The 14,881-nt window shown below is 45.0% G+C and overlaps 1 protein-coding gene across 5 annotated transcripts in view; it reads left to right on the forward strand.

Moving 5' to 3' along the window:
• immp2l (inner mitochondrial membrane peptidase subunit 2) overlaps positions 1-14,881 on the forward strand; it is a 156,343-nt gene that overhangs the window by 125,040 nt on the left and 16,422 nt on the right. For 4 of the 5 annotated variants that reach the window (XM_078256369.1, XM_078256370.1, XM_078256371.1 and 1 more), the window contains exon 4: positions 11,460-11,525. The exons of the other annotated variant lie outside the window; for it this stretch is intronic. In XM_078256369.1, coding sequence (XP_078112495.1) covers positions 11,460-11,525 — 66 coding nt within the window. The remainder of the gene's footprint in view (positions 1-11,459; positions 11,526-14,881) is intronic. 5 annotated transcript variants of the gene reach the window in all.

A 14,881-nucleotide genomic window follows, 5' to 3' on the forward strand; every position in this document is an offset into this window, starting at 1 on the left:
ACTTTCCATTTCACTTTTATCTTTTACTTGTTCTTTGTTTAATTTCCTTTTTTCCTGTGATGGTCCTGCCCCAGTATCAGTTATAACTACTACAGATAACTTCTAACATACACATTTAAATACAATTTGGCCTATATAAAGGCATCTCCTGCTTCCTTTTATCTGGCTCCGCTGGCATACTCTAACACAGGCTTTTCCGGTGTTACAAAGAAATCTGTGACCCGTCAGAACGTGTGACTGTAGCTCCGTCTACCTGCTGCAAATCATTCTGTGACTTCGCGGGAAAAATCAAACCCAGGCAGAGGCCTTAATAAAAACTATATAACAATGGCGTTCTTTTCACTGTTCGTCTCGTTTGCTGTTACTAGTCATTTATGGCCATTGTATATAAAATAACAGAGCTTTAGAAACATTAAAAAGTTACATATAGTCACTTTAAACCTGCCTAACTGGGACCGTTTCACAACACCAACGACGTGTTTAAAACCGCGACCGTATTGGGGGGAGGGGAGGGGAGGGGCAAACGACCGACATAGTTGTATATCGTCATATTTGAACCCAAACCACGATCTTTTTCTATGCTTATGCTGCGTTCCAGACACAATTTTTAGCCCGTGAGTTACGACTTCAAGTCACGACTTGGTAGCGTTCCAGGTTTCAGGTTTGGCTTGTCACTGCCTGATGTGAGTCCAGACCAGATGTGAGTTGCGCATGCGTCACTTTGCGACTTGTAGCCTACAAGATGCTAAGGAGAGACTTCTGTAACGTCAATACAATAACAATGGACCTACATAATGAAGTTGGTTCACTGCTGGCTACAAGTTAGCAATCAAACACGACAAAGGCTGTCACTGGAATGGCGTTTTGAGCTAACGTTAGCAACCAAACAATCATAGATAGCTACAACGTTTTTGAAATGACTGCTAGCTACAAGTTAGCAATCAAACACGACAAAGGCTGTCACCTGAATGGCGTTTTGAGCTAACGTTAGCAACCAAACAATCATAGATAGCTACAACGTTTTTGAAATGACTGCTAGCTACAAGTTAGCAATCAAACACGACAAAGGCTGTCACCTGAATGGCGTTTTGAGCTAACGTTAGCAACCAAACAATCATAGATAGCTACAACGTTTTTGAAATGATTTCCATCGTCTGTTATTGTTTGTAAAGAGAAAAGTGTATTATTTTACGGATTTTACAGATTTCAGTATGACACGTTATGCTGTAAACCGTTTAAATCTGAGCATGTGCAACTCACATCTGCACTCGACTCACATCGGGCAGTGACAAGGCTACCTAACGTTAACGTTAGCTAGCGGCTACCTAACGCTGACGTTAGCTAGCGCTAGCTGATTCTAGCGATTTCTAGTCGGCGACATATTTTGGGCTTCATTTAATAAACATAACCTGTAGTAGTAAACAATCATATGTGTATTGTTTTGATTACAATGTGCGGAGTTACTTTACGTTGCCTATTTACGTCTATTTCTCACCGTTAATCACCGGCGTCTGTACAGCATCAACAGGGGTCGCCATTGTTGTTTATGTGTGTGTGACGTTAAAACTGTAACTGGGAGTACAACCATCTGGTACCAGTTCACGGGGAGTAAGTTACGGGTTTGACTGCCGTTACAGGGCGCTTTCACAAGGAGAAGGTCGTGAAAACACGGATTACGGATTGCCTGGAACACAGCTTTAACTCCTGTCCGGATAATGAAACTGCATCAGTAGCATCACCTCTGTATTAGTCGGCCGCCGTAGAGCAGCATTTGATACTAAAAGATAAAAAAGAGTATGTCAGAGTACGGGCTTATCTGCTAATGTTAGCTACCGACCGTTACCTTGAAACCATCCAGCAAATAGACGGTACCGTAGGGTGATTTAACGTCACCGCTCATTTTACACATAGTTTAACAGCAAATGAAAACGCTGAGTGAACATTACTAGCTACATTTTTCATGTTGGTTTTGAGCGGTATGCATCCCCACTAACCTGCAAAACGGTTTTAAATCAGTAACGTTACTACAGCGTGTCGGAGGAATACACACAGACTCCTGCAGCGGGCCGTCACAGCAGCGTGGCTAACGTTAGCTTCCTGTCTCATCTGGGGTCTGATAAACAGTAAAAAGACTTTATGACTTTTCATAAACAGCTGAAGGAGCGGTGGTGCGCGGTATACATAGCGGAAACCCTGTTGTGCGTCTGCCCTATTTCTGATACCGTGGTGGACCGCCACTATGCTATCAACATAAAGGAAACACTGCATTTAGTAACATAGCTAAAATGCAAGAAATGATTTCCTGGATTTTTTTATCATCATAGTCCCTAAATGTATGTAGAAATGCAGGAAATGGGATTCACACATACACACACAAACACACACACACAGACACACACGCACACGCACACACACACAAACACACACACGTACACACACATATGTACACACACACAGACACACACAAACACAGACATACACACACACACACACACACACATATATACACCACACAGACACACACAGACACACACACAAACACACACATATACACACACATAAACACACATACACATATATACACACACAAACACACACACACACACGCACATATACACACACATATACACACACACATATACACAAACACACACACGTACACACACACACACACACATTCTGACATTAAACCACTTCTGGGAAGTTATCCACCCAAAATTCAAACACTTGTCTCTCGGGGGCTTTCTGTTGCTGCCGACGTCCGTAGCCGCTGAGCGAACTGAGACAACATGTTGATCCCAACACGCTGCTTCACAGAAAGAACAAGTGCTGATTAAAAAAAACAAAGTCATCGGCAGAGGAGGGTTATTATACTACTATACACCTGCTCCTGCTGAGAGCGACTGTAAACGTCTCTCGGTGTGATGATTAGCAGCCAAATGCTCTTTAAGAAGCAGTTGATTTTCCTGAACACCTGTTACGTTGATGAAGAGAGCAGAAATGAGCTGCTGCTCTTCTGTTATTGACACTCCAATAACCAAACAAAGAGACATTAAGAGAGCTTACGTGCAGGTAGAACAAACTTTAGGTCCATCTTTTGAATGCATGATGATAAATATCTGTGGAAAGGTGACCCAAAACGGCTTTTCATAGTTTTATTTTGTTTCCGTCGACTGTGAATGAAGTGTGTTTTGCGGTGCTTAAATCGCTGTTTATTTACATGGAGTCTGGTGGGTTTAGAGAACGCAATTTGGTGGATGTTTTTAGGTTTAAAAAAAAGGATCTTACTCTTTAACAGAGAGGTCGACCTCCTTAAAAAATCCTCTCCATGATGTCAGACACTTAGAATAATAATCTGAGCCTGTCAGCGGCAACACGAGCACTTTTGTGAACGTAAATACTAGGGGTGTGCAAAAACTGCAGACATACTGCAAAAAGTATGTCTACTGCAATCACATGGGAAAAGTAACTACATTTACATACTGTGCATCGTTTTTTGAATCAAGAATCAATTTTGAATCAAATCTTGAGCCTGAAAATCGATATATCGAATCAAATCGTGACATTTTCTGACTCGTGCACCCCTAGTAAATACAAGCTGGACAGTTGTCCTATTAACAGGGTTCGCACGTTTGGAAAAAACCTGGAAAAGTCATGGAATTGTTTTTTTTAACACAGCATAATAATATGTGATTAGTAAATGTATTTTCACGTCGTCCTAACCTCACCGTTGTATTCGGGGCGCGATATTACGACTCCCACTATGAACCACATACATTATCATTCATTTTATGGTTCAACCTCTGAGCTTTAACACAGATGTCTATTCTTATTGTGTAATGTCGACTGACCTTTTCAGGAATACATAGTCATGGAAATCTGCCGAAAAGTATTGGTTAAAATGCGTATGAACCCTGTATTAAAGCGTAACTCTCGCCAAAATGCAACCTAGGGTCTTTGTGTGAATGCACCCGTGTCAAACTTTAGTTTAAAAGCATATTTAGGACGGAATCGCCACTTTTAAGATGGACCGTAATCTCGTTTTTGGGTCAAATTGTCTTTTGAATGGGAGTGCTAGCGGCGCTACGATGCTAGCCTCAAAATAGCTATTTTTAAACCACTGAGAAGGCTCAACACAACATGAGACTTTGCTCCAAGTATCACCAGGGGCTCTACACCTTAACGAAAGCGTTGACAACATTGTTTGTGTACACAGAGTTTACTAAAAAAGGTTTTGAACAGCTCACCGTAGCTCTTGTTGTTTCCGGCCGCTACCACCTCGGCAGTCAAAACGAGTCGATATCAAAACAAGTAGCCATAGATTTAGGATATCTTGGTCACCGGTGTAGTTAGCTATAAACTCTCGGTACACAACCAATGTTGTCAGTGCTGTGGTTAAGGTGTAGAGTCCCTGGTGATACTTGGAGCAAAGTCTCATGTTGTGTCGAGCCTTCTTAGTGGTTTAAAAATAGATATTTTGAGGCTAGCATCAAAGTGCCCCTAGCTCTCCCATTCAAAAGACCATTTGACCGAAAAACAAAAATACGTACGTCCTAAATATGCTTTTAAACGAAAGTTTGACTCGGGTACATTCACAAGAAGACCCTAGGTTGCATTTTGGCGAGAGTTACGCATTAACTTACATTGTAGCTTGTTTCTCTAGCGATGTCTCTTAATACTGGGCCAATGTCAAAGATTGTTGTTCCCATCGTCACTTAGACACTAAAGCAAAGGAACATAGGGTCCAGGTTGAAAAAAAAAATGGTAGTTACCCTTTAAGATCAGTAAAAGATGGTGGTTTTGGGTTAAAATCAGACGTTACTTCACTGGGTTACGCATGTGACGCAGAACGTGACGTAGTGTTAGGGGGTTAGGATGCGGTCTGGTCTAAACTAGAGCATCTGTGCTGTTTGTTCTGGGAGATCTTCTCACTGTTTGTCTCTTCTGGTTCAGGAGTTAACGGAATTAGATGTTATTGACAGGAAATAGTCCATCGTATTTCCGGTCCATCTGCTAAGTGCTGTGGTCTGACTGGGAGCCGTTCAGTCTAACTTCCAATTTCTCATTACTACAAAATAATCAATGTACAGTATACACTAGCGCTCTGAAGACAAAAGACACACACACACACACACACATTCAGTATATATACACACACACATACAGTATATACACACACATACAGTATATACACACACACACATACAGTATATACACACACACATACAGTGTATACATACACACACACATACAGTATATACACACACACACACACACACACATACAGTATATACAAACACACACACACATACACACACACACGTACAGTATATAGACACACATACACACGTACAGTATATATACACACACACACACACATATATATATATATACACACATACCAGTACACATATATACACACACACACACACACACACACACACACACACATACACACACATACCGGTACACATATACACACACACACACACACACACACACACATATACACACGTACCAGTACACATATACACACACACACACATATCACCAAAACACCCAGATAAGATCAGCATGTCCTGCTCTGAATCCCTCCGTCTCCCCTCCCTGCGTCCCCCATTGATTTACCATCAGAACGGCCCCGTGTGGGTCCCTTGCAACGGTTTGTTCCCCCTCCCCTCCCTTCCTCACCAGCTCCTTGTTAGCATCTCCTGCATTACCGCTCACACTCCCACGAGTCACACTTTCTCTCTCATCAGCAGCCGGTCTGCTGCTAATTAGCCTCGCTCCCACTCGTACAGTACACACACTGTGAACACACACACACACAGTTTGACAGCGTGACCTGTGTTTCTTGCTGTATGGCGTGCACATGTAGCGCAGCGGTCTCCGGCGTGTTTAGCGTGGAGGCGGCAGCAGCAGATGAGGGTTTTGTATTTTAAGTGCACTCTGACCGGTCGCTTGTTACAAAGCTATAGTCTCGCTTTGCCAGGCCTTCCTCCGCAGGCCTTCTGGCTAGTCCACACTATTCCTGGACGGGAGAACAACGTGCTCTGGTTTATTGACATTTCTTTAAACCAATCACAATCGTCTTTGGCGGACTCAAATGACCCATCTGATTGGTGGAGAGCTACCCTGGCCACGGGGAGCGGGATGAGCGTGACTAGAGTCTCTCAGAATCTGACGTTCGGTGGGTGGCAGTAGCTCAGTCGGTAGGGAGTTGGGTTTGGAACTGGAGGGTTGCTGGTTCAAGTCCCCATATGGACCAAAGTATGGTGGTGAGGTGCCAGTTCACCTCCTGGGCATTGCCAAGGTGCTCTTGAGCAAGGCACCGAACCCCCAACTGCTCGGGGCGCCTTTCCATGGGCAGCCCCCCCCCCCCACTCTGACATCTCTCTGTTAGTGCATGTAGAGGTACTGAGCATGTGTGTGTAATAATTACTTGTTATTATTATCAAACAAAATTTGTTTGGGACTTTTTTTGACTTTATTGCCAGAAAAAGTGTCATAGTGGGGGGGTCTGGGTGTCCTCCCCCAGGGAAGTTTTGAGCGTCAACGATTTCCTGCATTCTGACACTTTTATGCACCAATTTACGGTGGAAATAACCTTTATTTAGCCTGATGTGAGGAAGAAAAACACAGATGACAATTCAAAGTATATCAAAAATATAATGGAAACTATGTTGTTGTGGGTCACTGGGTATTTTTAAGTGGGTATATGGAAATCCTGGAGCTTTCTTAGTGGGTATACTGCGTCTACCCGCCTATACCTATACCTATCACGTAGACTACACCTCTGCTCTAATCGGAGCAAGTGTGCTGCGAAGCCCTCAGAAATAAAAAATAAATAAAAATAGACAAGAAAGATGAGCACTGCCGTAGGACTTGTGGAGCTGCGGAGAGGGCTGCGTCTTAACGGAGCTTTTGTTCGGCCGCCGGGAGGCTCCGAGGCCTTTTATATGACCCGCCAGTTAGCAGGGGGGGGGGGAGTTTCAATACGTGCACTTAAAGACGCCTTTAGTGCACTGCTTTTTATTATGAGGGAGACTTAAATACAGCAGGGAGGGAGGGAGAGAGAGAGGGAGGAAGGGAGGGAGGAAGAGAGAGAGAGAGGGGGAGGGAGGGAGGAGGAGAGAGAGAGGGAGGGAGAGAGAGAGGGAGAGGGAGGGAGGGAGGAGGAGAGAGAGAGGGAGGGAGAGAGAGAGGAGAGAGAGAGAGAGAGGAGGAGAGAGAGAGGAGGGAGAGAGAGAGAGAGGGAGGGAGGAGAAGAGAGAGAGAGGGGGAGGGAGGGAGATGAAGGGAGAGAGGGAGGGAGGGAGGGAGGGACGGAAGGGAGGGAGAGAGTTGGAGGGAGGAAGAGAGGGACGGGAGGGAGGGAGAGAGTTGGAGGGAGGGAGGGAGGGAGGAGAGAGAGAGAGGGGGAGGGAGGGAGGGAGGGAGATGAAGGGAGAGAGAGAGAGGGAGGGAGAGAGAGAGGGAGGGAGGGAGGGAGGGGCGGGAGGGAGAGAGTTGGAGGGAGGGAGGGAGGGAGAGAGAGAGGGAGGGAGGGAGGGACGGGAGGGAGGGAGAGAGTTGGAGGGAGGGAGGGAGGGAGAGAGTTGGAGGGAGGAGGAGGAGGTTGTGGTAAATTAGGCAGCAGTGGTGTGGTTCCTCCCTGCAGCCAGTCCTGTGTCCTGCACATCTAAACTCTGACTGTCCTCGTCCACAGAGACATGAATCCATAGTTACCAACTATTACAGTCATCACCAGCTCATTAGCATAATCTATTCATGGGTTTGAGTCATTATGAAAACAAGTCTCTGCTGTCAGCTTGTTAAATGTGAATATGTTTGAGTTCCTTCACTCCTCTGTGACAGTCAGTAGAGTCCTCCCTCCTTCCTTTCCTGCTTCCTTCTTTTCTTTCATTTCCTTCCCAACGTCCCTTCCTATGTCTTCTTTCCTCCCTTTTTCACCCTTCCTTATTTATTCTCTCTTTACTTTCCTCTCCTGCCTTCCGTCTTCTTTCCATCCATCCTTCCCTCCTTTCCTTTCCTTCTCTGGACTGAATGTCTTTGAGTTGTGGACAAAACAAGACATTTGAGGACGTCATCTCGGGCTTGTGTGTGTGTGTGTGTGCGTGCGTGCGTGCGTGCACGTGCATGCGTGCGTGCGTGCATGCGTGTGTGTGTGTGTGTGTGTGTGTGTGTGCGTGCGTGTCTGTGTATATGTATTTGTGTGTTTGTGTGTGTGTGTGTGTGTGTGTGTGTATATATATATACACACGCACAGAGACACACATACAAACACACACATACATATATATATATATATATATATATATATATGTGTTTGTATGTGTGTCTCTGTGTCTGTATGCTTGTGTGTGTATATATATGTATTTGTATGTGTGTCTCTGTGTGTGTGTGTGTGTGTGTGTGTGTGTGTTTGTGTATGTATATATATATGTATTTGTATGTGTGTCTCTGTGTGTGTGTGTGTGTGTGTGTGTGTGTGTGTGTTTGTGTATGTATATATATATATAATGTATTTGTATGTGTGTGTTTGTGTGTGCGTGCATGCATGCATGCCGACACTGATCCACATTTTTTGGCTTTCTTTTTTTTGGGACCAGACACAACTAATCCATTCATCCAGAAAATAATCAACTGTAACAAATAATCTATAGTTGCAGCCCTTAGCTTTCCCCTGACTCATGTTTGCCTCGTCACACAGCAGCGTGCGCCCGTCTTGTCCTCACTGGATCTAACGGAGCTCGGACATTTTCACCTCGTTAGCGCTCCCGGAAGCGTCCCGGGTGGCTCCGCTTCCTCCGATTCGTTAGGGACGTGTAGCTTAATAATGAGATGCTGCCATAATCCAGAAGAACGTGCTTGTCTTTATCATCACAGTAGTGTCTCTGTGTGCGCTTATGGGTTGTTGATGCGTCCTAATGTGTGTCTATATGCACTCTCACATGTGTGTACTGTGTATGTTACTTGTGTTGTGTTTTTCTCATGCCATCAACCTGCCAGTGGTCCTGATCTGGAATAGTGGTTGTGTCACTGTACTTGTCTATGCCTTGTATGTCTGTCATGTTTTTATGTGTATGTGTTGTATTGTTGTAGCGTAATCTATTGTTTAAAGCCATCAACCAGCTATAGGGACTGCAGATGAAAATTAGCCTGTATGGCTAAAATCTGGCACATTCACATGTTGGACTCTGTACTTATTTTTGATTATTGTGCGTTGTCCCCTTTTTAAACAAAGAAGTCTAAAAAAAAAAAATGCATGTCTCTCCTGCCTCTCGACACTTTGACTTTCAAGACAGAGACAACAAAACCTGCCTCCCACTCCCCTCCAACCCACCCCCCATGCTTGGTTTGCTTGTTGCTGCCTTGCTCTGACTTCAGGCGATGAACCTGTGGAGTGACTCTGACACCGTCTCCTCTCAGCCCAACTGACTGAGCTTACGGAGCAACAACATGCTGATTGTCTTGCGAGGAGCCGCATCGTTTTCAACCCTCGCACGCGTTTAAAACCTGCGACAAAATCCCCCCCCAGCCCTGTTTTCTTATTCCCCTCAGCTGTCAGAACCGCAGGCTGAGCCGCCACGGCGCTCAAGGACTACCGCAGTCCTCGCAACACACACACACACACACACACACACACGCACACACACACACACACACACACACACACACACACACACAAGTCAAACAGCCATGAAACACTCACCAGTAGAAGTGGTATCCATCAAGTCCCATGCAGCAGCAGCAGATATTCAGCAGGTATTCCTGGCATGGCTGCAGCAGCACAGAGCGTCTGTGAGTGTGTGTGTGTGTGTGTGTGTGTGTGTGTGTGTGTGTGTGTGTGTGTGTGTGTGTGCGCGTGTGTGTTGGTGTGTTTGTTTAAAGCGTGCAGCGCTGCATGATAACATCCAGCAGCTGTTTTCCTGTTTTCCTCGAGTATTTTCAAGAAGCAACGTCTCCCTTTCCTTTCCTTTCCTCTCCTCTCCACAGCGACAGAGAGATGTAGAGAGAGACAGGGACTGGCAGAAACTGAGAGAGAGAGAGAGAGAGAGAGAGAGAGAGAGAGAGAGAGAGAGAGAGAGGGAATTAAAAGGAGAGCGGGGAGAGAGAGACCCTGAGAGTGAATGATAGGTTGTGTTTGTCGTTTCTCCATCCTTCCTCTCCCTCTGCTGTTGGAGAGGAGATCATCCATCACTCTATTACACACACACACACACACATGCACACACACACACACACACACAGACACACACACACACAGTAGTACACACATTGAAACGTTCCAATTCCCCAGAGAGCGGCCAATGAGTGTTGAGCTGTGCAGCTGGAGGTGAATCCAATTGGCTTAGCAAGCTGTCAGTCAGTCATGATCCCCTGTGTCCCCACGGCAACGGGAAGGAGAGGGGGGGGTGATGGGGGGGTGAAGGAAGAGGATGAAGATGAGAGAGAAGAGGAGGAGGAAGAAGAGGAAGAACCAGAGGAGGAAGAGGAAGCCTGGTCCATCTCCCTGGACAGGGAAGTCACTGAGGAAGGTTCCTGGACCCCCTAAACCAAACCAAGTCTGACATCTGATGGTTTTTTTGGTTTTGTATTTTGATGTTGTGATATGGATCTTAAAAATTCATTCATAATGGTCTTAAAAAGGTATTAAAAGTCTCTCATTTGATTTGGTGAAACCTGCTTGAACCATAGACAGTATATATAATGGACCAACAGCTCCCGTGTCTCTGGACGGAGACCAGTGAAGGACATTAGAAGCTCTTTCCCGGTGATGGCTGAGCGTTACTGAGCAGCCTCCAACTGAGCTTGAAGACGTAGATGTGACGTGAGCAACCTGTCTGAAAGTTGGAAGTCTTCTGGTAGCTGTGCCAAGAGAAATCTCAATCATTCCCAATCTAGCAGAGACGGAGAGCGTAGGTATATGTAAGGAGATAACATAGACACAGGCTCATTATTGATCACTAAAATGATAGTTAACATTAGTCATTACACTTAAACAGCTAATGGAAGTCCAAACTGCCTGAGAGCTTCTCCTGTACTATACGGTAACTCCTCTACTATGAGACAGGAAGTCTCGTGGTTATGACCCAATCGTTAGCCTATTGTTATAAAAACGTCTGCTACGGAGCCATAACGTGAGCTACAAGGTAATGGAGCCTTTTATACATTGTCGTGTTTCTTTAGAAATAAACAACGGACAAATAGAGTCTTTAAACGCTTCAGATGTAACGTTATTCTCTGTCAAAGTGACGTCAAAATGAATGGGAGTCAATGGGATGCTAACGGGAGGTGATGGCTTGGTAGCATCAAAATGGCGCCATAGGAGCTACGCGTTGCCAGGAGAAGCTGACCCCCTTGGCATGAAGACACACTTGTGTGATTTTTACTTGGCTGTGTGTATTTGGGGGTTTTCACGCTCATTGTCTTTGTGTGTTTTGTCGTCCGCTCAGGTCGCCCAAGAACCCCCAGCAGAAGATCATCAAGCGGGTCATCGGCCTGGAGGGAGACTTCATCAGGTAGGACGGTAGGCTTGGTGGATTGGTGTGACAATGCATTCCTTCACCTAGCCTGACGTGGTCATACTCAGATTCTATTGGGCTGAGATTATGGGGCGGGTTTCAAGAAAATGCCTCTGCACTCAATTGGATAGACCTGCAACCAATGAGAGCTACGGATAGACCTACAACCAATCAGAGCAACGGACAGACCTACAACCAATCAGAGCAACGGATAGACCTACAACCAATCAGAGCAACGGATAGACCAACAACCAATCAGAGCAACGGATAGACCTACAACCAATCAGAGCAACGGATAGACCTACAACCAATCAGAGCAACGGATAGACCTACAACCAGTCAGAGCAACGGATAGACCTACAACCAATCAGAGCAACGGATAGACCTACAACCAATCAGAGCAACGGATAGACCTACAACCAGTCAGAGCAACGGATAGACCTACAACCAATCAGAGCAACGGATAGACCAACAACCAATCGGAGTAACGGATAGACCTACAACCAATCAGAGCAACGGATAGACCTACAACCAATCAGAGCAACGGATAGACCTACAACCAATCAGAGCAACGGATAGACCTACAACCAGTCAGAGCAACGGATAGACCTACAACCAATCAGAGCAACGCCCCATCTTCTTAGCGACCATCGGGGCCAGCTGATAAACTTTTGCCGAATCCCGACCCAACTTCCCGACCTCAATTGTGCAGAATGTGCAGAAAACTGACGACATGTGCATTGATTTTAGACACAAACCCACTTATCTCAACCAAAATACCGTTACCAAGGGACAGACTGGAGACTCTGCTGAAAGCTATAAATATCTCGGATAACAAGCTTGAATTGACTTTCCACTCTGGAGCTTTATGCAAACAAAAGGCCAGCAGTCTTCCTTATCTGTGTAGGCAAGTCGTAATTGTATTTATTTGCTCTCAAACTGTAACGGTTGGGTTCCAGTTCTTACTGTTCTTACCCCGTAATCAAAACTGGGCTTTTTCCAAAGTTTTTTGTTCCTTTTCAATGTTTTTGCCGGTTTGTTCAAAATCTTTGATGCCTTTTTCAAGTTTTTTTTTGTATACTTTTATGACACTTTTTCCGACGTTTTTGTCGCCTTTATGTCTTTAAATACATGCATACATGTCCCGGGACCTCCCTAGATAGTTGTTGATCTCAACACCCCCCCAACGTTGAACCCAAAGTCTGCTCTATTCCCCCCGCTGGGGACATATATTCACAGATAAGGATATATACATGTTTTGAGCCCCCTGAATTGGGAAGTGGGTTTCGTATTTTCGAGGGGAACTCTTCTCAATATTGTGAGTGACATATCCCCTGCATCTTCTCCCCCCCCCCTCCACCGAAATCTACACCTATGTCTCGTATACATTTGTGTCTTTGCAACCTGTTCTCCGTCCCAACATGTAAAATACGGACGCTTGGGCAGTGGCTCTCAGCATCAAATACGACACAAAAACACCATTCTGCGTCTGTATGGAACGCAGCAGGCAGAGCAGCAGCTCGGCGACAATGTAGTAGTAGTAGTATTAACAGTAGTGAGTAGTAGGAAAGCCCCGAAATACTGCATAGGGAGGTGGATGGGTCAAACAACACAGGACTTTCACCCAGGAGACCGGGGATCGTGTCCCGTTCTTGTCCCGCGCGTCACTGAAACGTACATTTTGTAACCTCACCCACCATCTTTTCCTAAACCTAACTGTCCCGTTCTTGTGCCGCATGTCAGTTAAACTGGGGGGGCTCAAGCCCCCCTAAATTTCATTTCAGCCCCCCTAAAAATTATAATAAAAAAACAAAAATAAAAATCTACTTTTTTGTGCTTCAAGTTAGAGTTTGAGAACGTGTCTGTTAGTGCCAGAGGACAAACAATTACAGGTTCAAAGGGCTTGAAACAGGTTTAATATCCCGTGTGTCTGTCGCCGATGCTACGCACCTGTAACCCCGTCAAGGAAAGGGTTAACAGAAACGTAGTGTTGGCCAATCAGAGGAGGTTGTATCTAATCTGTCAGAGGGAGAGCAGGAGTGCGGTTGTGTGGTTTAACGTTGGTAGTCCTGTTGGTCATTTCATGGCACTAATTGGTCGTTATTACTGTGACTTATAAAGTGTCAGGTTTAGTTCCATCATAGTGTCAAAAGAACGTTAGCTGACATTGTTGTTCAGTAGCTAGCTCAGAGTAGCCTAGAAATCTAGACGCCCCCTAGCGGCAGCAAATGTAATCTGCAGCCAGGGTCGTCTAGCAACTCTCCGTTGGCTTGCGAGCTGGAAAAACCAAACTCTGGTCAGGCCAATCACATCGTGTATAGAGTCGCTGGGCGGGGCTTAACACAATGACGGCAGAGTTGCGACGGTTTCTCGTGAATTCCCTGCTACTTGAAAACAAAGACGATGGCTGCTGCTGCTGGCGAACAGCGGTCTTTGGAATCGGCTTTGGCCGCGACCCAACATCAGGATGTGAGTCTGGCTTGTCAGGCTAAGCTCAGAGATTATCAGATAATGAAATTACTGATTTAGCAGGGGGGGGTTAACACTTTTGCAAGGCACACTGTTGGGTTTCTTTTAACCATATTGCCCCGAAATAACATGGATGGTTCCATACAACGCTCTTCACGAGTGAAATGAAGGATCAGATCTCTATTTTCACTGAATTGTGGGTGTTGTATTCAATTTCATAGCGTCATCCTGATTAAACTTTGACTTATCTTATATATTGTCATTATCCGTTACCTTCACTCCTCTGCTCTGAGCCATTAGTCCAAATCATTCCTCATTTCTGCTTTTTTCTTACACAAAACTTAGAACATTTCATATAAATGAGGTTTATTGACCATGAATTCCAAAAAATAAGTGTAAAACTAGTGCAAATAAATAGGTCTAGTGGTGAATATACTGGTGTTAATGGGAAAAAGTGCCAAAAACGTTGAAATAAGTGACAAAAACGTAACAAAATAAATAAAAAAAGCAAGCATCACGTGGGAAAAAAAGCAACATAAACGTAAAAACTGTGTCTAAAAGAGTGTTCATTTTGACCCGGGAGGACAACCCAAGGGTAAAGCAGCGACACGCTAACTGATATAAGGACCGGCTATCTTTGATATCACTTTCATATTGTGATAAACATAAAGGCATCCTGAGGTTGATGTGAAACAGAAAGCCTGTTGGTCTGAAGAAAGCGCAGCTGTCTCTCTTGTAATCGTATCAGTTTGCAGTCCAGAGGTTCGCTCCATCACGCTGGTTTCTAATCACGTTAACTGGCATTACCTGGTGAGGAAAAGCCTGGTTCCCGCACACACACACACACACACACACACACACACACACACACACACACACACACA

Source organism: Sander vitreus, chromosome 8 (genome assembly GCF_031162955.1).
Source record: "Sander vitreus isolate 19-12246 chromosome 8, sanVit1, whole genome shotgun sequence".
Taxonomy (NCBI): domain Eukaryota; kingdom Metazoa; phylum Chordata; class Actinopteri; order Perciformes; family Percidae; genus Sander; species Sander vitreus.